A 26,341-nucleotide genomic window follows, 5' to 3' on the forward strand; every position below is an offset into this window, starting at 1 on the left:
CAACACAGAGCCCCACCGGGCAGAGGTGCAAGGAGTGCTACCCTACTGATAATGAAAGAGGGATGGCCCTTCCTTCTGCTTTTACTAAAAGGGAAGCTGAAAAGCCATGAAAAGCTGCGTGAGCTCATTTCCCCACCCTAAAAACTCCTGGCAATAGTGAAACTGGCCATCGTTCTGTAACAACCTATTTATGGAGGTCCACTGAAGCACGATATGTCAGTGGTTATGAGCTGGGAGAGTGACATGGGGCTGACACAGCAGTGTGCCAAGGCTCACAATATGCCTTACAATGAGCACATACTGCTCTGAACCTGGCTGCTGAGAGCTCCTCCTGCTGAGCGTTCCATGGGACAGACACTACATCCAGCTGCACACAAGGCTTCAGAATTGCCCTTGAAGATGCACCACTCAGCTCTGATTTCCATGTCCAAAGACTGAGACAGGAACTAAAGTTCTTCACTGTAGTATCCATCCTGTAGCATATTCTACCTGCCAAGTTGCTGCTAGAACATATGAACACATACATATGGTAAGTCACAAAAACCATATGAAATATCTTTATTTCTTAATGAGAAGGAACGAACAGCCTGCAGGAGAAAAGCTCTCACTCACAGCCATAGAGTTTAGCCTAAATTAGGTCTGCCCCATCATACAAATCCCATGTGATATAATGATAAAACATGCATTTATCACTTTCAATTGATGGAGCAAACTATCAAAGGGTTACATTTCAATGGATTCCTAGTCCACAGACTGATACACCATCCATCTCATTGACTAACAGTCATGTGAACCAGTTCACCTTTTATTTATGAAAAACATGAGTTGCAGCAGATGTAGGAAAAATTAGTGCAAATATACACATCCCATTGACCAACGGGCCACGAAGGGAGTAAGAACCATAAAAACCAAGTCAGTGATTTGTTTTCTCCAAAGTAAAACTAACACAGTGAACTCCTCGCACAGTTTCTTCATTACAGAAGCTGGGATACATTCAGGCACAGAGGAATTCAGCTTCATTGGGAAATATAGATGGCCCCTGTTAAGTCCCCAGTCCTTTGAATCCTCGTCAGCTCCCCAGCATTGCTGTAACAAATCCAGTCCTTGTAATATATTCCAGAGTCAAACCGGCCATTCCATATTTGCAGTCACTCTTCCCATTAAGTCAATTCACAGAACTGCTGAAAAGAAGTAGACATTTCTATCTCAAAGTACAAAAGGGTTTATATAGAAGGTACTTCTCTTATACAGCCATATTACACAGCTCAGCACAGTCCCGGCAAGCTCTTCTCAGCTCTGGGTGCTTCTGGCTAAACAGAAGGAGAACAAAAGTGAGTTAGTTTCATTGCTGATCTATGTCGTACTATAAATACTTGTAGGCTGCATTGCTTTAAGATCTCCAGAATTAAAGACCACGTGGAAGACTAACACAGCTCTTCATTGTATGACGTGTGCTTGAGTGCTTCCTGTATCCATTTAGATGGAATATTTGCCTTAAGACACATTCTTTAGCCAGTCAATGATTTATTAAACATAACAAGAAAAGCAACATTTGTTACTTGCTGGTGTGAAACCGTTCATTGAGCAGGTCAGGGTTAGATGCTCTCATTCCTCAGTCCTGTGCTCCAATAGCCCAAGGAAAGTGGAAGAGCATCAGCAAGAGAACATACCTACTTTCTCCAAGGTGAAGCTCATCAACTGAGATGTTCATATATACACAACCTTCAGGGGAGCATTAGAACCACCACCAACAGATGCATGACATCAGTTAGGGCGCATCATTTCCTCCATCAGACAGCGTTCATGCTGCACTGACAGAGAGCAGCCCAGATCTCCCTTGGAATGACCCTCTCACAAATCTGAGCACAGTACACTTCACACTGTATTCTTTTAAGGTAGTAAAATATTCGACATAGAAGAGACTAAGGCAAAATAATTCAGGAGTCAAGTGAAGGACTGGCACCTTCTGGCATTCAATCTTAGCCCTCTTCCCCCCATCTTACACTATAAGAGAGTTATTCCTTGACACATCCCAACTCCAAGAACCATAAAACCCTATTACCGCAGTATGGATGAGCTCTACCACGTTGGGTCTTGATTTATTTGACAACTTTCTTCTGTTTCTGTAACATCTGTTGGAAAAAGAGAAATGCAATGAACCAATGAATGAACTGAATGGGCTTCCAAAGCCAGCTAACAACATCTGACCACACTTGTGCTCAAGTCATGCCTTCTGGTTAACAAATTAACATTCATTGCACAAGCTTGTTTTTACAGCACTGGCCATTCCTCAGGTTTTATTTTCATCCACAGAACTGCTGCTCTCCCCAACCACACACAGACCATTTCTGCATTCTAACATTGCAATACATGCAAAATACATTTTGACTTTAGCTGATTTTTCTTCTCCAATGCACAGTACCACACAGGAAGGCATTATTAGATGTTAAAAGAGGAAAGAGAAATTTGATCTTGTTGGCTAAAGCATTCATCAACTTTTCATATGATATTTTTCATTTCCAAGAGACTTCATTAGAAAAATCTTTGCTCTTCTTGTTCGTAGGGATGCTGGGAGGTAAATCAAAGCAATCTCATGCCTTTATAGCACTGCCTGTATGTCCCGGAGCTTGATTTTGTTCTTTTTATAAACACAGAGTGTGATGTTGAAAGGAAATTGGTTTTTTACTGAAGCTGTTTGCAAGGTTCAGGGTGAGAGTAATTCATCACAGCAAAGCTAAGCTGTCTCAGCACATGATGCTCGATCCCTCCCAGCCTAGTTCTGATGGGACTGTGTGCTCTTCAACAGCAACACACCTTCTCTCAACATCATTTCTCTGGTAGCCGGACCCAACTGTAGCTTTAGATGACAAATTCAAAGACACGTTTGTCTGTTTCTTCAAAAGAATCACTTTAAAGACTCCCCCTGCACGAGGGATATTCAGGAACTTCCCCACTCCACCTTACGGTTTCAGTGATCCCACGCTGTTTTGGCAGCACGAAGATGTTTGATGCTTCAGCTTTCAGTAACTACAAGCAATGGAAATTAGAAAGGATATCTCCCCAGGAAAGGACGCAGAGGAACAGAAGTGCAGCTCTCTCTTTCAAAGAATCCAAGCAGAATTAGAGAACAAATTCAAGTTGTGAGCTCTAAGATGCAAAGCGGTGACGCACAGCCAGGTCCATCCAGTGCTGCTGGCCACGTGGCAGCACCACTCTCCATGCTTCTTTTCCTTCCAGACCTTCACAACTTCCCCCACAACAAACCCTGAGAGTAAACTGAGGCCAATACAGCATTCAAATTTCCTGATGATGGCAATCGTTCACTTAGATTAAATTGTCAAGGACTGCATGGAATAAATAGATGCTCGTTCAGGATATGAGCAATCCCTCAAAGTCTATATATAGTCATGATTCACCCACCAAAAACAGCAATTCATAAAACTCTTTTGTACAATTATCTGAATAATAACTTTTGCTGCAGAGGATCTTCCACTTGATGCAGCACAATATTAAAACAGATGAAAAAATGTCCTGGGAACCAACAGATGCCTTTCTTTGTTGCTTAGATTGATGTGACTTCTTTAAAAAGAAAGATACAGCTTTGTTCAAAATGACTTTAGGAGGAAGTTTTTCACCCAGAGGGTGGTGACGCACTGGAACAGGTTGCCCAAGGAGGCTGCGGATGCCCCATCCCTGCAGGCATTCAAGGCCAGGCTGGATGTGGCTCTGGGCAGCCTGGGCTGCTGGTTGGTGACCCTGCACACAGCAGGGGGTTGGAACCAGGTGATCATTGTGGTCCTTTTCAACCCAGGCCATTCCATGATTCTATGACTTTAAGATATTTGTTGATACAGCTGAAGCCCAACACTCACCTCCTGCAGATACCTCTGCTTGCCTTGGTTCAGCTGGCTCTTAAATGGGGGGAAAAAAAAAAGTCAAATGAATACACATGTAAATTCTAGTGTATGAAACAGCCAAGTGTCTCAGCAAAGGGTAGGAAAATTAAGTTTTCCCTGAAATAAGGAAAAAGCCTCATTTCTCCTCCTTAAAATCATATAGATATTTCTGTCCGAGATAAAGGTCTGTAGTTTGCTATCGACTCTATAGCAAAATATAGAAAGCATTCAAACATTCATTGTATTACATTCACGTTCTCCTCTGAGCGTGGCATTTATGAAATACTGGCTCAAGAGGACATTGTTCGACTACACTTATCTCCCAACTCAAAACAAAATTCTCAGTTCAGATTAAAAAGGGTCACGTGAGTGCAGTCCAAATACAACCTAACAGGGCTTGAAGTGCTGTTTAGTGGATAGAAATTCCATCCAGACCCTCTTCTGGGTTCTTACATGTTTTGCAGGCAAACTTAACTTGGCTGAACATCGATCAGGCACAGACACACACTCTGTGTTAAGCAGATATCACTAAACAGACACAGAATTGCCTTTATATATTGCCCCTCCTGATCTTCCCTTTCAGCTCAATCATCATCTGCAAAAATCAAATTAAGGAACATGCCAACGACATAGCTTGAAGGAAGCAATGCTTCTTTCTATTAACCTCTTAATATTTAATAGCTATAAATGTCATCATTGCACACCATCTGTCCAAATAAAACAGCTCACAGCGAGCAGTGCTTATGCAGGGCATGACTAGTGATATCACCTGCCAATAGCATCTAGAACTCCATACCCCACCCCTTCTGCAAGACACATGTCACACTGCATCACCTGGTAGAGCGGGTGCTGCTGCTGGTGCTCTTGGTGGTGCTTCTGCTTCAGTTTTCTCCATCAGCTCTAAAATCAGACATGATCATCATGAACTTTACAACAAAAACGGTCCCACATGTAACAGAAGGACAATTTTTACCTCTGATATCTGCAAATCCTGAAGTTTCCTGCATTACAAGGTTGCTATTTGAGCCACAGTTCAGTATTTTTTGCTTCCCTATCTTGCCTGCAGGTACCTACAATTCCCTTGTAATTTCTCATTTGTTCCCCAGAGCAGCAATGTACCATGTATACAAGTAGGCTCAGAGGCTAACGATAATTCATCTCTCTGAGACTCTGCAGTTGAGAAACACAACATGAGTGCCTTGCATTTTCTTATGGAAGTCAATGCCAATTTTAGGCATTGATCACAGTGCTCTTGTGCTAATTTTCCATGCATTTTTTGGCCAGGAAATTTTAAAGATGCAGACAAGAGCTGCAGACAGAGCTTAACCACAACGGAGCCTCCCGCCACAAAGCCAATGTGTAGGAAACTAATCCTGGCAAGTTACTAAACGACATTTGCTATCAGTGTCACAGAAATTACTTACGGTTGTTCATCACAAGTCCTGGAAACGGCCTGGAAGAAAGAAACACACAAAGAACACACCATGCTGATTCTGAAGCGCACTGCGTGGGATCTCCCTCTTGAGGCATCCTCACCTCAAAGCTGTGAGATCTGCTACTGACTGCTAACAGAAAGTGGAACAAAGCAGGAGGTGCCATCATAGCACCCCCTGGGTGCTCAATGGTCAAGGGCTGAGAATTTAGACACCTTTATGTGAAGTTATATGTGAAGTTATATGTGAAGTTATACTTAAGGAGTGTCTCTCTCTCTCCCCATAGAGCTTTCAGGTAGCTGTGGAGCCTAATGTCATTCCACGAGTTACACAAGCTTTAATCTTTGTTTCTACTTCCTGAAGTCCTCCTAAGTGCGATTCCAGCATTTCACCTATACTGCTTCACGCACACAAATAACACTTTGTACAGATGCGTGTGTGCATATACACATATCCATATACACACACCCATATAAAAATTCACTTATATAACTAAAAACTGTGTTTTACAATACTAGAAAAAAAACATCAAGAAAATTTACCTTCACTCAAGAATTGTGATAGAAATTTCAAGGTCATTAAGAGGAATACAAGTACAAACATACTACCCACTGTCAGCAAGTTTTGGAGCAGGGAACTGTCTCCAAGCTTCGTCTTATAAATGAGACAGAAAAACCCACAGCACTTTAGCACTGCAGTACATAAAATGAGTAAGACAGCATCTCAGAAGACAGCTTGCCTTAATATACAGCCTTAATAATCCACTCTTTGTCATACTGCTACAAACACCTGAGCTTCATTTGATGTGACTCACTGCTATCCTAAAGAGCCACATCTTCCACTACTGAAAGAGGCACTGCAACTTCTCTTCTTGCAGTGTGAATTGATACAGTCCTCACATTCATGCAATCTAATCTGTGTCAGCTACGTACCGGACGACAGTAAATTTGATGAACTCTGATGATTCCAAAATCTTCCTCATGGAGCTGATCTCCAGATAACTGGGAGCTTTAAATGACACACCAGGAGGCATCCCATCCACCACCACGCTGCCAGGGTTGATGGTGATTTTTCTGTATGGGACTTTCACAGGGAAATTCACACCGATGGCTTCACCTAAATGAGAGAGGTCATGTTTGTTTTCAAGTTTACGTTTTCATGATCACATTGAAGAAAGAAAACACAGTTCATTAAGAAACTTAAGGCAAATACAAGCTTTCTATTGCACCTGAAAATGAAAACCTACACAATGATTAAATCATTGGTGTTAGAAGTGGGTGTTCTGGATTGCTCTCATGAGCATTGCTGCAAGATCATTAGTTTAAAACCCTGCTCTGACAGTTCCCACATGAAGAACCAGATTCCCTGTTTTCTAAGGAGTAGGTGATGATATAAACCACATCCACCCCAAAGGACGATTCAGTGAAATCCGCACCAGCACGAGTTCCATTCACACCTATGTCAGAAAGGGAAGTAAGAAGCTCTTACCAAACTTCCTGCTGAAGAGATCATTCACTTGCTCTCTCAGTTGTCTGGCCTTCTCTACTTTTGAAAGTCGTTCGCTTTCATCGTCTGAAATGAATTGTTAGAAAAGTGTGAGAATTAAGCAGACTTTTTTTCCCCTGTAGTTTGAAGGATACTTCTCAACTCGAGGGCTGGATCAAGAATATTCAAGACACACCACCAAATAGATGCTCACATTCATAAAGGTTAGAAAGCGTTTAACATCTTGGAAAAGCAAGATGGTAAATGATGCTCTTTCTTGCCTGTACTTATGTTTCAGTAACTGCCCAGGCTGTATGAAAACATGAGATGAAACAAATACCATGAAGACTGCAATAGAAGGAGTACAATGTGAAATCAGGCTATGCACACCTAGCAAAGTCACTTGGATGATGTTAAGATCTTCAACTCCTGATGCTGTGCTCACTGCTGTATTGGCCGTGGTGCTTGTTGTATTGGCTGCATTGGATGGATTGATTTTTCCTGAAAGTAAGAGAGTTCATTTAAAAAAGAAAAAAAAAAAACAGCTGTAGAGAACCAAACATGTTGAATGTCAGATAAAAAGGAACTCTGGCAAAACAGCAGATATTTACAAAGCTTTCAAAGCACACTTTATCTTGCTTCCAAAATGCATTTACAGAATAATTCCCCTGCAGTTTTATTTTGAGCCACAGAATAACAGTTAACAACGACTCAAAACATTTAACCCATGATCTGCCTCTGCTGACACGACTTTCTACCAGCTATCTGCACACTAACTCCTCATTCAAAATGAGCTACGTATCAGCAGCAATTAATCCAAGACCTGAATTACTTCCACAGATCGTCCACCACTTGTTGTATTTTGATGAAAGGCAGTAAAACTCTATCAGACGTAAATATTTTATTGTGGATAACACAAAGTGTTAATACACCCTTGGCTAAAGCTATATGCTAAATAGTTTGGGAAGCACAGAGAGCTGCTATGTGTGCAGGCCAGTGGTGCAGGACTTCAGGCTGGGCCTCAAATTCAGCTTGGATAACGACTTCCCTGCATCTTAAGACCAAATTACCAACCACATCATAGAGTGAATCTTTCAGGGATTCATCAGCACCAAGCAGCATTCCTCATTTGCATGCAATCCTTGAAACAGACTTATCTTGGGCATTAAGCAGTTGCAAAACTCACTCTGGGGGCTTTTAGCAGAACACTCCTTCACTGCCGCCTCAAACATCTCAGGCCTGCAAACAGATTAAACATTTCATGGGCAACAATACAATTACATTTATTTCATCAACATTAAGGAAAACACCATGTCCTAGTGGTTATTTTTTTAAAGACAGGAACTACTTGACATCATAAATGCTACCTCTGCACTTCTCACTTATTTCCACACTGGCACATGGCCATCTAAACCCATCCTAGAAGAGTAAAACCAGATTGTACAGATACCCCAACATACGCATCACCATTTTTCAGCTCTCAATAGACTTACTTTTTAATAATGAATTTTATCTTAGATTTGTTTCTCAGAATCTTCTCTAGCCTTGGAATTCCAAAAGTAGAAGGTCGTCGGAATGGCACTCCATCTGGTAGGCCTTCCACATAGAAAACCTCTGGGAAGGATTCGAACAATGCAAACGGTACGTTCACTGGCTCACTCAGCCCCAGTGCTTCCCCTGAAACACAACAGAGCCAACAATCCACCTGTTAGACAACTCATAGGAAGAAGAACGCCTCAGGTATACGCAGGTGGCACATACACACTAGGTTAAGTGGAAGCAGCAAGCTTTGCTGTTCTTGGTGATGGCTTTGAGTAGGCAAGAAGAAAAAGTCACCAACCCAACTCATCTTTGTGCAGTGAAGCAGATTATCAGTTGAAAACATTAAAACAGCTTATGCCACTGGCTTGACCTGCATGTAAGGCTATTAGTTGTACTCCACTCTGTTATACACAACATGTTTGTCTCTGGGTTTGCACCAATGGCAGATAACGCTGGTGCTCTTGTTCCAAAAACTGCACTTGCAGGAGTAATGACCATCTCACTCCAATTATTGGAGGAAATGGTTCAATATATACGTATGTATGTGTGTGTACCTAGTCATCCTCTCACAATGACTTCAGAGGAAACAGTGGGAACTGATTGGGCACACAACCCTCTAGAACATACAGAATCATGCAGTCTCCAGTCAGTACAAACTCCCATTCATAATCAGAGCAAGAAACGCCTAAAAAGAGTGGCAGGATGTGGAATCACCATTTCTCCAGGTCACTAAAGAAACAGTAATCAGACCACAACTTCTCCATTTCCAACCCCAAGTAACTAGAGGAAATGTGACACAGAACTGCAATTACTCTGTGAGAAGGAACAATTGAGAGACCGCCAATAGCATGCATGGAGCATAGGAGCTTGGGAGGAACTGTGTGAACAAATCTGTTGTACATCTAACAGCGTGTTTGTTAGAAAAGCATCTCAGTGATAAGGAACCAATGAACTTACCACATTTCTCATTAAAAAGGTTTTCAACTTTCTGCTTTAGGTCAGTAATTTTGGCATTCCACGCCTCTGTCAGGAGAAAATGGGAACGATTAAATCAAGGCTCACATGGTGAACTGATCCTTGAAGAATAATTTTAAGGCTGCCTAATAAATTGTTATGTTTGATAACCAATTTACTGTGACATTCAAAAAAACAAAATGGCTTTCATTCTGCAAATGGCCCTGAAATGTTCTGCTGCAGCCTAAACTTAAAGCCATGAGAATCCTCACTTTGCTAAAGCTTTGAAAAACACTGTTGCTACATAAATGCACTGAAATCAATGCAAGAGTGATCCAAATTTACAATATCAGGCAAGGAATTACTCATCTGAGCCAACAGTCAAATAGTAGCTGGAAGCTGCTCATGCATTCAGTGATATCTGCCCAACTGTGTCACTTTCAGGCTTGCCTCAACCATACAGGCTTTATGGAATTGGTAGCACTGGAGAGGTCCAAAACAGAGATCTCACAAAAGCAGCTCTATTAGAGCATGGCTTACTAACCATAGTTCAGACCTGCCCTTCTCTTACATACCACTCACGTACATCTGCACATAGAGGCTCAACACTTCAGGTTCACTGAGGGCTTATTAAGCTTATGCACAATGTAAGATCTCAGCTCTGTTAAAGAACTCTCATGGCACTGTGCACCAGACAGCAAATCCATCAAGTCTGCAGTACTGTGACATGACAGAGCAGCACAAGCCTCGAGGATTTAATTCTGAAGGTTAATAAGATCTTAATGGACCTGTGATTCATCTGAACAGCATTCTCCAAACATCACCCATCACTGATGCATGCTACTACTGATGACCGATAACTGAGTTTATGTGAAAATAAGAAGTTTGTGAATGAATTCAAAGTCTCTCTGATATGAAACCCCCCAGATTTTTCAACACCAATGTGTATGGGATACATTCATGCTAATTCCCATAATATTTACCAAACGAAAAATCTCTTCCTCTTGGATTGAAACTCATATTGGACCCATTGGTTTGAGAATTAGTTTGAACGTCTGCTGTTTGTGCCTTATTAGGACCTGTCAAGAAAGATGTTACTTATATACATGCAGAGAGCAGAAGCATACATCATACAAAGGAACAACATCCAACTTCATCAGCAGAGAAAGCTTAACTTCTGAATTGAGACTGGAATTAAACAGAAAGAAAGCTTTCAGAATTTCTTTTAGGATCGTAATTAAGCATTTGACACAATTGCTCACATCTGTCATTTCTCTGCTCAGGACTACATCAGCTCCCACACCTCTGCTTGGAATAAAAGGCTCAAACTGTCAAACTCACATTTTACATAACCATCATTGCACAGAATCCAGCATTATTCAGAAACAAAAAATAAAACCTCTTCTATACTGAGCCGTATCCACAGCCCTGAGATGATGCTGGGTTTGTTACACAAGGTGCAGACAGAAATCAATTCCACTTAAAAGAACAGAGTAAAACAATTACAGGAACAGAACAGGAACGTGTAAGAATATTCTACTGCATTTCTTCCTTACCTTCAACAGTAACTTCCATCTCTGGGACCTGTAAATTGCTTGCAGGACTTTGTAGCCATTTTGATCTCTTTGGACTTGCTGCTGGAAATCAAGATGTTATAAGCTGTAATGCACAAACACTCTGTGCTGTGCAGCTTGCACATTTTTCTTAATACTAGTAGATTCAGAGGCTACTGTGCTAGTTCACATTAAGCAATGACTTGGTTTGCAACACATTTTCCTACCTTAAAGATCTCTGTCTGCTCAGGAAGCAGAAAGCAAATGCTTATGAATCTATGGAAGCAAATAAAATACTTTACCTTTAGTGTTTATTTGACCAGCCAGTCTTGGTGGCAAATAGGAGATGACAAGCTCAGGCCTAAAAATTGAACAGAATATAATTCAATTCCATGTGCAGGAGAAACAATACAGCAAAATATCCCAAATTTCATGGAATTCTTTCAGATTCAGACATATGTAATATCACCTCGTCACAATGAAGCTCTGCTAGAAGCATGTGTGACCCTCCATCCATAAGCAGAAAAAGCCAGAAAAGAAAGCTATACATTCTACTCTAATAAAGATACTAAAAATGAGGGAAGAAAAATGAAATGAAGCTTCCAGGTGTGGGGCCATTTCTCCCCTGGTCCACAATGCACAAGACACAAAAATCCCCTAAGGAAGTTATATGCTCTTATGAGATCAACTCAGGTGCAAGGTCTCCTGCTTCAGGGAAACAGCACTTAACTAGAACTCAAGCCCTCCATTTTCTGAGAAGAAAATAAAGCAACTTCAAAATCAGGAGGGGAAGTAACCGAATTCCAAACTTACTTCTTCACAACAAACTTGATTTTGCTGCTCCCACGGACAATTCTTTCCAGGCGTGGAATCCCAAACCAGGTGGGGCTTCGGAAGGGAATTCCTTCTGGCAGGCCTTCGACATACAAGTAGTCAGGGTTTGATTCAAATACAGGATAGGGAACTTTCACTGCCTCTGAAAGTCCCAGAGCTAAAGCTGAAAATGAAGAGTAACAATGGTTTGTACACTTGAAGGGGAGGTATTCTAACTCAAGTGACATTAAGAAGCTTGGTGTCCAGAAGTTGTTCTACTCAGAGGTAACAAAAACAACCAACAGAAATACATACATTGATTTTCTATTACTTTATGCAGAACATTGACCAATGGGGTCTTTGTCCATCATGCCACAGATAACTCTCTTATCTGACCTCTCTCTTCTCCTATTTGTATCTAATGTTTTCTTCTGGCTGCTTCTTACACCCAACAGCTTTCTGTACAGTTACCCTCTCCATCATATAGTTGGAAAAACTAAGGGCTAGAATGTTGTCATAGTCATTAACGTAAGTTATTGGAATGAGTCAGTGGACAGTATGTAAGAGAAGGCAACACTTCCATACATCCCAGCACATTTCTCACTTACCAAATTTCATATTGAATATCTCTTCTACTTGTTTTCTTAGCTTTGTGATCCTGGCGTTCCAATCTTCTTTGCCTGAGAACAAGAAACAGAGCATTATTCAAGTCTGGATAAAGAGACATATTTGAACATGCTTTTCTCAACCCAAAGAGTAAACAAGGACATGCAGTAAGTAATAACTACTAATGGAAGCTTAAATGATACAGGGAATTCTCTTTATATAATGGAAAATCTCTTTAAATATAGTTATCAAAACTGTCCAAACTTGTTTTTCAGAGCAGGACAGAATTATTCTAGTGGGCTTCCAAAGACAGAATTAATTCCAATGTATAACACCCTTTAGAACAGAAGACATGGATTTAAAGAGTGCTTTTCTGGATGGTTTTATTAGTTAAATAAAATCATCTTCAATCTTACTTGTTCTCTGTTCAAACCTCACAAAAAGCACATCGTGGTACACATCACAGAAAGATTACTCCTTGAAAAGGTTATAATGATCCAGATTGGTTTCCACACAAACCCTTTGAGACTACATTAATGCCCCTTAGAGACAGCACCTGTCTTGCCTGGTGTGTTTGTCCCAGGTTGAGTAACTTCAGGTGAACTGAGAGTTAGCAGCTCTGGCCTGCAAACAGAAAGCAGATCATCTACCACATTCTTCATACAACATAAGTAACGCATGCAAGGGGTTGATTACATGTTTGTTTTTTTTACCTTTTGATTACAAATTTTATTCTGTTGCCCACTTGAATTATTTTTTCGAGGCGAGGGATCCCATACCAGGATGGACTCCTAAAGGGAACGTTCTCTGGCAGACCTTCAACATACAGGTCAGCAGAATGGACTTCAAATTTCTGGTATGGAACAGCTTTAGGCTCAGTGCTCCCCAAGGCCTCAGCTGTGAGAACAGAAGAAATCCATTAACTGGACAGTTTGATATCTCTCTTTGTTAAAAAAGCTTCATACAAAGCTATAAAGCCTCCATATTACTGCAAGCATGACCTTAGAAATACAAAGCTACAAAGGAAAACAACAACACTGCACTCACCAAACTTCTTACAGAAGAGCTGATCTACCGCCTTTCTCAACTTGTTGATTTTGGCATACCACTCTTCTTTCACTGTATTTTAGACATAAGGGGGAAGAAAAAGAGAAACGTCCCTAATTACTTCAGTTATATTTTCAGTTGGATAATTGAAGAAGTACACATTCAACTCTCAGCTGCAGTGCTTTTATATTCCTTCAACCCATAGATCCCATTTGGAGGTGGAGTCAGTTGTTTGTTTTGGTTTTTTACCCAGTTTAATCATCTCAAATATTACCTTAATGCTATATACACAGGACAAGAACTTGTTTTCAAGTTTTCCTTACGCACTGAGCATCCACATGCAGGCTTCAAAGCTCACAGGCTTCACAGAGCTCAGCACTTGGCTTATTTGGACAGTTAGAAAAAGCCTTGATTCAGCTGACTCAAAACAGGTGTCAGGATTGGCATATTTCTAAGAGAAGAAACTTTGATATCTAGTATTGCTTTTCACATTAAACCTAAAAAGAAACACTAAAAACACCTGGCTTTCACATGGCACTCCTGAAGAGCCGATTTCAGAGCACATGACAAAATACTTGATGATAAATCTGTTCCCACTCAGGGCAAAATTGCTAGATTTCCAAACTACTTGCAGGAACTGAAGACTTTATTGGTAAACTGCCATCACTCTGTAGCTAAAGACAATCCAGAACAGTAAGAATTACTTGCAGTGTGGTGTCAGTAAAAGCTGATGGTCGGCATTGCTAAGACCAGCAGACAAGGAGGAAACCATATGGCATTCAACTCACGCATCTAAAGACCCACCTCCTGCAGCTGGTTTGTCCACTGGTTCATCTTCCTGTGTTGAATTCAAAAGCTCGTGCCTAGAAGATTTAAGATCCACATTTCAACAGTGATACAAACTGAGGTAACCCAGAAGTTACAGCTTCCAATGCATCTTACAGCTGCTGAGACTAAAATATTACACAAAGTGATCTGCTCAGGATAAAAAACCTCTAAGATTTAAGAGATACACCCAGTTCTCAGCCAGTGCTGTGGTGTTCTGCTGATCTGATAAGCTGAATTTCACATCTGAGCAAGCCTGAAATAAAAACTACTCATCAATACTGCAAAGCAGAAATCAGTGTGGTAACCTGTAAAGATGAAATGAAGCATAACGGGCCAAGAGAAGAAAAAAGAAAAAGTCTAAGACAGGGATAAAATACACAAAATTCCTTACTTTTTAATCACAAACCGGATCCGCTCCTTTGCTACGAGAATCCTCTCAAGTCGAGGAATGCCATATGTAGATGGCCTTCTGAAGGGAATGCCCTCTGGCAGGCCTTCCACATAGAGGTCCTCCATATGTGACTGGAAGAGGGCGTACGGGACAGACACGGGGCCCTCTGCTTTTATAGCCTGAGCTTTAAGAGAGGAGAATGAAATCATTAGACCAGCTTGTGGCTCTGCTATCATTGGTTTACAAAAGTCAGTCATGACTTACTGGGGTACGGGGGCAAACATCTGTTATTCTGAATGAATTCTTAAAGCTTTGGTGTACTTTAGAAACACGAGAAATCATTACAGAACTTAACAGTGTAATTGGAACATCATCTAGAAAAGCTTCACCCAGCTAATGAAACCTTTGAAGCCAGTGGAAGAAACAAACACTCAATGGATTCTCATAGCACTGGAAAATAACCTCAGTGTATCTCTTAAAGTCACAAGGACCAGATCACATGGACCTTAGATGGAAAGTCAGGAATAGCAATCTCCAAGACTCCAGCACGAGATTTTTATAAGGATATGTGCAAACATGAAATGTAAAGCAATTCACTGAATTTCTGCAGCAAAAACAACAAACAGAAACAACACACCAAAACACACTCTAGTCTTTCAAATACAGGTGCCCAAAACATTACCATAATGGAGCTCCAGGAAACTGAGCATAACTGAAAACTTAAATCAAGTTTTGCCCTCCGGTGCCAAACTCTGCTCATCAAAAAGGCTAATGCCCACTGTTTTAAGCCCTCTAGCAACATTTGACTCCTTGGTGCATGCAGGTCTGCTTCAGAGCCAACAACATCTGTACGAAAACACTGTGATTTCTATTGCCAAAGGAACAGAAGCAGTTGTTTTAAAAGGAATGTGACACATACCATATTTTTGCTCAAACAGTTCTTCAACTTGCCTTCTCAAGTCTGTAATTCGCGCGCTCCATTTATCTGCAAGGAAAAGAGGACATGTCAGGCTGCAGGTGAAAATGAGAACCTCTTGTGAAACCTATGTTAGTACTAACAGAAACAGGCAGCGTGCTTTTACTGCTTATTTGCATACAGAGGGCTGAAAATTCTACACCTCAAAATACATGGATAAAATCAGAACGAGGAAAGAAAAAAAAAGATTACCTCCCAAACCTGCGTAGATATTAAATCAAGTTTCAAAACAAAAAAAAAAGCCAAAACAAACAAAACATAAGAGGACAAAACCCAAGCTAAGTCCCAAACTAGGTTTTCTTTCATGCCTCAGTCAGCAGCTCTGACCACCATCATGTGAAAAGTCAGTCTGCAGCTGCCATTGATGGCTATCTGAATCCAGGGCCTGAACAGCCTGATAAAGCTTACAGTGAGTACATGAATCTGTATGGATTAACACCGAATCAACGACATGGATCAGGAAGCACCATGCCTTCCTCTTCCTTAATCCAAGCCCTGATGTTGCAAGACATCCTCATAAATCCTACTTCTGAAGGACGACGCAAGTTACAAGACAGAATTTACCCAATTCCAGCTGCATATTCCCTGGAAAACTGGATTAAATGCCACCATATTAACATCTTATTTTCTGCTTATGACAGTGAGCACACAACAGCATTTTCTGTTGAACTGCAGGACAGTGGATTAACAGCAGCTCTATCCTAAGAGCCAAAAGGATACAAGTCAGAATTTATTGGGCTGCAGGGAAATCCTTGTTTCATTACATAGAGGCACTGAACACATGGACAGCCCTGGGACAACAGTCTGTGCATCTGTGAGGATGAGAGCATGCTACTCAGCACAACAGAGTTACTGGTTGCCTTCACAACTCACAGTGTGTATCAAGGAAGACCATCTGGACATGTTCCTGATCTAATGCTTGTTCTCATTCAGTTCAGTAGCACATTCAGTCTGATTTTCTCATGCAATAAGTCAGCTGACAAAAGACTGACCAAGCACTGGGCATGCCTTATTCCAGCACTGTGAAACTGTCTGATACCTTCCTATAAAACCAGAGAGAAATAAACCTTGAATTTTTTTTCCCATCTTACCAAAATTGAACTCTCTTGCTTTTCTTCTCCCTGTGCTGACAGCTTCATTTGCTGTCTCAGTGCTCTTTGATCTCTTGTTAGGGGGTAAGTAGTCTTCATCATCTGAAAGAAACATGAAGATATCACTGCTTTACCATCCAAAGAACTGATGTGCAATTTCTCCCTAACACCTAACTTAAGTCTCTCCTCTTTTACTTTAAAGCCATTCCCTCTTGTCCCATCACTATCTGCCCACGTACAAAGTTGCTTTCCTTCCTGTTTATAAACTCCTTCAAGCACTGGAAGGTTGCAGTGAGGTTTACCCACAGCCTTCTCCATGCTGAACAAGCCCAGTTGCTTTAGGAAGTATAATATCACATATTAGGAAGTATAATATTACATACTGACCTAAAAGCCCTACAAACAGAAACAAAGGAACTGGGTAACTAACCTTCAAGGGTTACCTCGACCTCAGGATTCCCACGTGTTTCTGAAGGAGGATGTTGGGACGAGTCTGAAGGGGAGAAAACAAACAAGTGCTGAACAATGGATATAACCATTTTTAACCAAACACTCCATGATTTTCTGCTTTAACTGACAGCTGTCAAGAAGCTCCCTGGCTCACTGAAATATTTTGCATTCACAGCATGCAACAAGAAAAGGAGCAGAGCTATCTTACCATAAGCCTTTAAGCAAGTCTAGGCAGGGGTAAGGAGGCAGGGATTATACATGCTAAATCACATGTACAGCAGCATAGAGAGTTGGCATTAATGACAGGAGGAAATTCCTTACCCTTGGCTTAATAGGATTAATAGAATCAAATATTTTTCCTCTTAGTTATCAAGGATTACTAAAAACATAAACAAAGCCTGCATAGCCCTACAGATGATGCACTTCTTTATCATTTACAGACTCAGAGCTGCTGCACCACAATGGTTTTCCACAACAGGCTCCAAAGGCCAACAGAGAACATGAGAAATGCTTGTGTAGGGGCAGCCTGTACCAATACCATAAGCAGGATTAGGCCCATCAGCATCTGGTAAGAGAAAGCAATTTGAATTTAACTCCTCGAAAATCAAGCATAAACACTAAAGGTTTTTGGTCACTTTTCTTCCAACACAGGATGATTATTGTGAGGTTTTGGGTACAATTGCTTTCAACAACCTTGACTTCTGACCACTGAACTTCAACCATGCTGTGCCCCACACTCACCCAGTCTTACCAAGACTAACAAGCACATGGCAGCTACAGCTAACCTGAGCCAGTAAGGAACCGCTTCCTCTTAAGGACATGCTTTCTGTATACATTGTTCTGGGTGTGCTGTTCACATCATATTGAGCTAAACATATGTATATAGAGCCCTACCTGTGTAACTATTGGCAAGAGCAATTCTTTCATCCATCTCTGATGTTTCAGAAGGGCCACCTTGAGAACAAAGAGAACATTTTGTCAGTTGAGTCTTACAACACACCCAACTTCCCACTCCTTTTCCCATTTCCTTTAAGTCCCAAACACGCTCATATGGTTACCAATATTACATTGAAGAATACCAAAAGATCAGAAGTACAACTCAATAGCAGCCAGCATGGAGATGCTGTATCATAAGTAAGCACAAGGAGAGGTACAGGGAGAGCAACTCTTTCATCAGCCAACCCACTGAGGAGATAAGCAGATATAGAAGTTATTATCACTACCTGGAATATTATATTGATAATAATCAGGATCCTCTGGTTCTTCCTTCACTGTCACTGTTGACATTTCCAAAGAAATTCCTGTAGAAGCAATAAAGGAATCAAATAAGTAGATGAAAGATGATCAAGATAGGACAAGGGGGAATGGTTTCAAACTGAGACAGGGGAGGTTCATGCTGCTTTTATTGGGTCTTCCTATCACCGTTTCAATACAGACTTCTGAAAAGAAACTCTTGGTTCAGTTGTTTGGCAAACAAGGACAGAACTCTGAACGTACCAGAATCCTCACATGGTTCCGTTTTCACTTGAACAGGAGAGCAACTACAGAAACAAACAGAACAAAGACAGTAAGAAAAACCTCTGGACAGCAGAAAAAGCCCATTAAGATGCACTGCATGAAATTACATGAAAACACACTGTTGACACTGACATCAAATCACACAACAGAAGTAGATGAAATACTTAACATGCAAAAAAAGAAACCCCGTATTATTTTAAACTCACCTTCCACCTGGAGGTGTAATTGATTGTGGAAGATCTGCCACGTGAGCTCCTGTAAGTTAGAAGACATCATCTGTATTTCCTGTAACACATTTACCTTAAATACAAATTGAAAGGCCAGTTCAAATATGGAGCCCATGCACATGTGAAGGTATGAAGAAGAGAGATTAATTAAACTGGTTTATTAAACTATCAAGTAACCCCAATATAAAACTACTTCAAATGTGCCTATCAGTACACTTTGCACTGCTCTCTTTCCAGATTTAAAGCTGAAATGTTGGGAAACAAAGCTAAGCAAACCTTCCACCCAAACTCTGCTAAAACAAAGGAGATGGTTACAGAGATTCCAGTTTATCCCTAAATTGAAGTCTGAATAAGCAGGAACTTACCTAAATGCTTCTTGGGCTCTAGGAAAGGCCTGTGTGGGAATAAGGAAAAAAAAAAAAAAAAAAAAAAAAAAATCAAACCATAGCTTTAGAAAAATAGATATTTACTGTGTAGTAGAAAACTACAAAGGCAAAACTTCTGTTTAATAGAAACAGGCTGCAATGCAGTTTAAGAAGTGAAATTTGAAGCCCAAAAATGGATCAACGAGCAAACTAGAGAGCACTCAACCTTTTGATGATAAATGAGATCCCTGACTTGTTTTCCAAAATCCACTTCAGGGTTGAAACATCGTAATTTGCTGGATGCATGAATGCCAGCCCCTCGGGCAGGCCCTGAACCACCACAGCAGACTGGTCCCTCTGAATCTTCTCATATGGCACCGGGACCACCGTGGACTTTCCCAAAGCTTTGCCTAAAACCAAAAGGAGACTGTCACAAAGTCAGCAGCTGGCAAAAGGATGCATGCTTCATAAATCCCATTACTTCGGTGAGAAAATAAGGCACAGATGCAAACCCCTGCAGGAAACCAAGCACCTCATGCACCAATATTCAGTGGAACCCGCTGAGGCACTGATGCTTTGCTTAAAAGCAAAGGGGGCTGTATTGCACGACAGACTCAGACTAAATGCTGAAGCACCCACCATAGCAAAAGCAGAAGTAGTCCTCCACAGACTTCCTGAGAGCTTCTAGTTCCACAGCATCCACTGTCAGCCTGTTGGCAGGTAGTACATACTTTGTTTCCTGCAGCTCTGCAGCCCTCTCCCTTTCTATAACACCTAAAAATGAGACAAAAATCAAACAAGTTATTAAAACCCTCACAACCAAGCTCCACTAGTTTAGACTACAGAGGGGTTAAACGGATTCCTGCTCAAAAGCTGTAAGAACTTCTTCAACCTAGAGACAAACGTATGTGGGCAGTAGGTAAATATTATTATGCTCTCCATCCAGCCTTTGTAAATATACCCCTCTGAAAGTAAGAATGATTAATTAAGAAACACTGCCAAGGGAGAACTCACATGATCCCTCGCACCAGCAGAGCACCAAGGCCCTAACACCCCAGTGACAGATAATAGGAGTAAATACGTGATGGTAACCAGCATGCTTTGTCTGGTGACAGGCTACAGTCAGCACAGCCACAAGCAGCTGTCAACCTCTTCTCATCTTGCCATTCGAAGAAGTGCCAATGATTCCAAGTCATCTGCTGCAAGGAAGGGGGAAGAAAAGAAAGCATTGAAAACTCAAGGACATAACCAAGAGTCACAACTGAGGAAGCTGCCAGTAAGAATGACTGGAGATCGACTGTTCCAACACATACTCAAGCAGAACAAGCCTTCAGCAGAGACCACTCCCAGATAGTGGAAAGGGAATCTGGAATTAGAAAAGGAAAACAAACAAGAGGTTGAGACCTACAGAGGTGTTGAACAGCTCTGGCTTGGCAGAAGGAAAGCATCCCGCTAGTTACAGATTGAAGAATGCAACCAATCCAACCACACTCTCCTCCTATGTGTTCTTTAGAGTTCACCAAATCTAAGGTGAGAACTGTAGCAAACACAGCCCAAAAATATGCATTTAGAATGGGGAATGGATTAGAGATGGCACATACGCACCTCCACAAGTGTTTTGTCAGGATGAATCCTCTGCCTGGTTCTCACTGTTTTTCTTTCCCTTCCTATTTAAGCCTACAATTTAACAAATCCCTTCTCTCCTAAAATATTCTGTAGCTTCAGGAGCAGCAAAAGCCACGGAAGTCTCAGAAGTCTCAGCTGACCACAGAATAGCTCAGGGCCAAAGAAAATGACTGTGGGAAACCAGTTTTCCCACTGGCACATCACCATCAAAGAAGAACTGGCATTTTTCAGCTAGCTGCATTAGTGTCAAGGGATCGCCCTCCCAGCAACACAAAGATGTCAGCTGCTCACAGAGCGGTATCCTCACATTTGTCCTGGCACAAAGAGGAAGTCTGCCCTTTAGATACTGTAACTAAGACAAATGGAATGTGATCAGGAGCAGTTAGAGCCACTAGTAACCTCTCTTGTTAGAGTAACGCTGAAAAATACATTCAGCTCTTCCCATATGTGTCAGGGGATGCAGTCTGCTCTTCAAGTCAGATACATTCTGCTTCCTGTCAGAAGAACAAGCCACCCCATTTAGAAGCTATTTCTGACTTCATACAGTTGTGACAAGCAAGAAATACATAATAAGAATATAATCAGAGGTGATCAGGATCATAAGGAAGCAGCAAGGCTGCTGTACCAATACTTGGTTAACACTCAGTAAAAAACTGAGAACTCTTAGATTGGGATAGTGAGCAAAGACTATTTGGCTTCACAGGGAAGTCCTATAACAGCAAGTCAGGTGAAGAGCTGAACTTCCTCACATCATGACCATCTCATCCTCAGTTCCTCACTGAGGTCATCGCTCTGCATTTTAATATCATATTGCAGTCCCACATGACAGTGGTTTTCTTAGAGTAAATACACTTACACCCACAGAAAGTCACCGTTCAACAGCACAACAGTGAGCAAATCCAGAGCTTAACCACAGCTGAATTCTTCAGAGTTTTAGCTATCAGCAAAAGCACTTTTAGAAGCAGATCTTCCAGTTACAGATTAAACACGGTTGCACTGCACGCAGTATGTAATTAGTCAAGCCAGAACATCTCACAGCTGTTGTTATAAAGTTCCCCCAGACTGGCTGTCCTCTCACATCCTGCTCTTGACCTTCATCTTCTCCCTTCCCCCAGGCAGATAAAGGGGCACTGCATTACTGGCTAAGCACTGAACATCAACAGCATTTTCCTGTACACGCATGTAAAACACCCAAAGAATCACTGCACCTATGAGAGCCCACTCTCAAAACACTGCCCTGTACACAACAGATCAAGCTTCATAATCACACAAGTTCCACTATATCAAATTAACAGAAACAAAAAACACTCCCACAGATGTGAAGGAGTACAAAAGCAATGCAGCAATGATTCTATAGCAGGTGTTACTTGCAGAATGCAGCCACAATATACAGGACGCTGCTCTCAAGAGATACAAGTATTTTGTAATATACGTGAAGCAGCTGGAGTGAAATACAAAACTAAACAACCTTGAAACTTACAGTATTTCACAAAATCCTTCTGAAAATCTTTCCTGGAATCAACAAAGGCTCTTCCCCTCTCAGTTCCAACCACAAAAACGTCTGTTTCATAGACAGCAATGCAGGCAACTTCTGCCTTGGACTTGGCAAGTTCTTTACACTATGAAAAGACAAAGAGAAAAGCATTCATCATCCCTGTTAAACGTATACAGTAATAAGATGTATGTGGAATCACTTAAAGCAGTTACTACTCCTGCTGCCAGCATCCACTCCTCAAAAGATATCATGAGTTACATAATGTCAGTCATTAGCAAAGGACAGTTTATGTATCTGGAATTCTTTTGATGAGAAACCTTAAAAGCACTGTAGGTGCATTAGTGAAATTAAGCTCTCATCTAGACTGAGGAATTGAACTGCTTTTAATTAAAATGATTTATTCAGTCTATCCTTCGGAAATTATCACTTCAATTAGATTCCAATTAGATAATCGTGTTGTCCTAGCTAGAATTAGTACAGGAGTTTTATCCTTCCACAGCACACTTAACACAAATAGTGCTCTGTTTGGAGAACAGAGCTGGAAGCAGGAAGGCTTCCTGTACAGACACAAGAGCTCTCCAGAGGGAGGTAAGGTATTGCTATAGCACTGCAGCCACTAACCATGGACTCCAGAGCTGAGACAAGGAAGGTGACAACCATCCTGCTTTCAGACGGGTCTTCATCACGCACGGATGATGCTGCTACTGTAGCTTGGGCCATTCTCTTCCTGGAAAATCAAATATAAAGCCAGTTCAGATACAAGCAACAGAGCAGGAATATCCACCTACAGATTCACATGCTCAAAAACCCAGAATACCCTCATATGAACAAATATGCAGGTACAGCAACAGTATAAATCGCTCACTGTTCTGTTCTTCCATACCTCCTGCTGCTTGAAAGTTAAAATGCTGTGCCACGTCTAGACAAAACACCTAGAGAGATGCATATCAATTGATTAGCTGCATTTACACTGACTTCTCTTTCTGTGTATGTTCATATCTGCAATAGCCTGAAGAGGCACAGCAGAAGAAGACTTGTATTAATAGAACGACAAACCTGTTCTGACATCGGTGTTAGAGTGACGTGCCCTGTAACTCTCAGCACAAGTTCATTAGGGGTTGAGCTGTCTGAGTGCAAGCCAAATTCCTCAGCAGCCTCACACAGCTCCAAAGCAGCTAACCCAGCACAAACACTAAAACCACTCGTACTGTGCAGATGGGAAGGCTCGTAACCAAGAACCCCAAAACACAGCTGCTGCAAGCGTGCCTGCACTCAGCCTTGCACATTGCCAAAGATCCGCTGCTCCCAAGGGAAAACAGCCCAGCAGGGGATTTCTATAACAAATACCATTCTAACTGAGCACTTGTTGCCTTACCAAGCTGGAAGAAGAAGGAACATGGATTTACAATGAATGCTCTATCTAGAAGCCAGACTGCTGCCTGGCTGTTACCAGTCTCACCCCTTGGCTGCTCTGCCTTCAAGGCCAAGACACGTTTAATTCCACCCAAACATCAGCCTTCAGACCAAGGACAGAAAGAACCGGATCAGAACAGCACAGATTAGAACTCACAGCTGTTAAACACAAGCAAATCTTGTTAAAGATCCATTACTGGCTCAAAGCAGAAGAAAGCTCTATTTTTCTTCCCCAAGTTTGATTTAGAAAACATTAATCTTGATATGATTTAGCTAATAAAGCACAGGAACCCTGCTGGGATGCAGGCACACCTGTGATGCTAAGGAAGATGCATTTTACCTCTGCTACTACCGAAAACCATTTAAAGAGATGAAACAACCCAAACATTGGCTACTTTAAGAGCATCTCTGACTCCTTTCATCCTCTAGTCTGCTAGTAAAGCAATATTTAACCCAAATCTCACTATTTCCAGACCCAAATAGGCTGATATATACTCACAAAGCCTTAGACACAATGAAAACCACATCCAGCGGCACTGCTCACAAGGCAGGCATACAAATAGAGCAGCATTACCCACAGAGCAGCAATGAAGCTGTCAGCACGGAGCTCCATCACTGCACTGCAGTCAGACAGCGTGGTTCTGTCGGCGATATGGCGGCGATACAGCACGGAGATCGCAATGCAAAGGGGCTCAACCACGAGGCCCAGGCAGGTTAATTACAATTAGCGGTCGGACCACCCCCCCCCCCCCACCAACACGGCCCTATCGCAGGAGCACACTAGGCCTCACCCCTAATTTATTAGCATACAAATCACGCCCATCTCCTCCCTCATCCAATCGCGGCCAGGCTGTGGGGGCTGAGCGGAACAGTGTTGGAAGCGGCCCCTTTTCCCGCAGCCTCTCGGTGCTGGGATGGGCCCAAAGACCCGCCGCCCTCTTTGCGGTCTCTGGGCTCAATACAGCGCCTCACCGAGGGAGCTTTGTATTCATCGATGCACCATTGCGCATGCGCGCTCTTCGCGGGGGCTGCTGGGATATGTAGTCCGCCCGCCGTGCGGCCGCGGCTCAATGCCTGAGGCGGAGAACTACATCTCCCAGCGTGCACCGCGCGGGGGGGTGCTAACCCAACGCGTGGGCCTTGGAGGGGTGTTCTGCCTTAGGGGGGTGTCCGCCATTTTGTGCCCTGCTGCTCCATGGAGCAGGACAGACGTTGTCATTACAAACCAATGGACAGACGTTGTCATTACAAACCAATGGACAGATGCTGTCATTACAAATCAATGGACTACACATCTTCAGGGCTTCCCCAGCACAGTGCCTGATCCCTTAGTATTCATCCAACACAGGACCCAAGTGAACAGGACCAGTTTGGGTTCAACATAGACCAGCACCAAGAGATATGACCAAGGGATATGACCAAGGGACCACTGCCTCCTCCACACAATCTACCTGCATTCCTCTTTGCTCTTCCGTCCTCAGAGCTGTGTGTCTGCAGTCAAGCACATGCAATGCCTTCCTGTGGTGCTCACCCAGACCCCAGCTGCCTTCAGGAGGTTCTTGTCCATGATGAGCTTTGCCAGCTTCAGAATGCTCAGCAGTTCATGCTTATGAGCTTCTCCAGCCTCCCTATGAGCCCACACAAACATTCCATAGCACTCTTTGGAGTTATGAGCCCATAGCACTCTTTGGAGTTGGCTGTTTCCTGATCCTTGAGGAGGGAGCATCCATCCATCCATCCATCCATCCATCCATCCATCCATCCATCCATCCATCCATCCATCCATCCAATTTTGCCAATAATAAAATGGCAAAGCCATGGTGTGGGTCCAGAGGGAGCCACAAGGATGCTCATAGGGCTGGAGCATCTCTCCTGTAGAGCAAAGCTGTGGGCATTCAGCCTGGAGGAGACCCCACATCATAACCCCTTCCACATGCAGTGTTAACCCCTAACCCAGCAAAACCAACTTAACATTTCCCTGCATTTTCTTTTCCCAAAGTGTTTTCTTGCAAATGGGCTCTGAATGCAGCACAGATGCTGTTTATGCTGCTCTCTAAGCATCTCCGTGCACTATATTTTTAAGAAATGATTTGAATCAAAGCGCTCATTCTTTAATTAAACTTCATTTAGCTGCCATCTGCCTGGGATCAAAATGGCTTCATGTTTTGCAACTCTTAATGAGGATTGTTATTGGATTTGTAAACACGGAGACAACAAGAAGAAGGAAAAAAAAAACCAAAAAAACCCACCGAACTCTTTGAAAAGTAATAAATGAGGAATATGGCTCAAGTGTTAAGATCTCCATCTTCTAATTGTGACTGAGCGCATCCCATTCAGCAGAAAATCACACTGCACACAAAAACTGGGTATAAAAATACCCTGAGCTAAAGGACCAAGAGGGAAGATGCAGAATTACAGCAGAGGGAAAGCAGCAATAATCTGGAGATCTGGAGTTTAAGGGAGGAGGGTCAGAGGGGTTACTGCACCTGGATTTGGGTCCAGAATGACCTTCATGCATCCAACTTGGGGAAATAAGGCAGCCAAGAGCAGGCACAGCCCTGCTGGCTCCCCCTCACCTCCATTTTTCCCCACTTCTCCAGCCCTCATGAATGCACTCAGCTCTCTAAACAGT

The 26,341-nt window shown here is 42.1% G+C and overlaps 1 protein-coding gene across 6 annotated transcripts; it reads right to left on the reverse strand.

The window, feature by feature from the left end:
- Positions 1–529: 529 nt before the first annotated feature.
- Positions 530–24,703, reverse strand: GTF2I (general transcription factor IIi). 6 transcript variants are annotated; one of them, XM_015880971.2, is made up of 34 exons: positions 24,501–24,703; positions 22,918–23,023; positions 22,282–22,420; positions 19,815–19,949; positions 19,402–19,585; positions 19,176–19,204; positions 18,790–18,838; positions 18,563–18,606; positions 18,289–18,366; positions 17,960–18,019; positions 17,046–17,108; positions 16,616–16,717; positions 15,468–15,533; positions 14,549–14,732; positions 14,134–14,192; positions 13,330–13,401; positions 12,996–13,179; positions 12,839–12,906; positions 12,285–12,356; positions 11,677–11,860; positions 11,166–11,224; positions 10,867–10,947; positions 10,294–10,389; positions 9,314–9,379; positions 8,308–8,491; positions 8,001–8,053; positions 7,205–7,315; positions 6,818–6,901; positions 6,262–6,445; positions 5,321–5,349; positions 4,731–4,796; positions 3,873–3,911; positions 2,063–2,132; positions 530–1,310 (listed from the first exon to the last, which is right to left on the reverse strand). In XM_015880971.2, exons 2-33 carry the CDS (start codon positions 23,014–23,016, stop codon positions 2,080–2,082), a joined length of 2,976 nt encoding a protein of 991 aa, XP_015736457.1. In that variant the 5' UTR covers positions 23,017–23,023; positions 24,501–24,703; the 3' UTR covers positions 530–1,310; positions 2,063–2,079. The 6 variants fall into 6 exon arrangements, with proteins under 6 accessions (XP_015736457.1, XP_015736453.1, XP_015736458.1 ...); XM_015880967.2 differs by lacking the exon at positions 24,501–24,703 and adding an exon at positions 24,288–24,482; XM_015880972.2 differs by lacking the exon at positions 24,501–24,703 and adding an exon at positions 24,284–24,482.
- Positions 24,704–26,341: the final 1,638 nt, after the last annotated feature.

Source organism: Coturnix japonica, chromosome 19, assembly GCF_001577835.2.
Source record: "Coturnix japonica isolate 7356 chromosome 19, Coturnix japonica 2.1, whole genome shotgun sequence".
NCBI classification, from domain to species: domain Eukaryota; kingdom Metazoa; phylum Chordata; class Aves; order Galliformes; family Phasianidae; genus Coturnix; species Coturnix japonica.

Excerpts from the sequence above, each read along its gene's own strand:
- GTF2I (XM_015880967.2), bottom strand. The coding sequence starts at position 24,322 with ATGGAGCTCCGTGCTGACAGCTTCATTGCTGCTCT. Across the intron at positions 18,607-18,789 it reads ATTACACCTCCAGGTGGAAG|TTGCTCTCCTGTTCAAGTGA; the intron begins GTGAGTTTAAAA and ends TTGTTTCTGTAG. Across the intron at positions 5,350-6,261 it reads ATCAAATTTACTGTCGTCCG|GCCGTTTCCAGGACTTGTGA; the intron begins GTACGTAGCTGA and ends TCTTTCTTCCAG.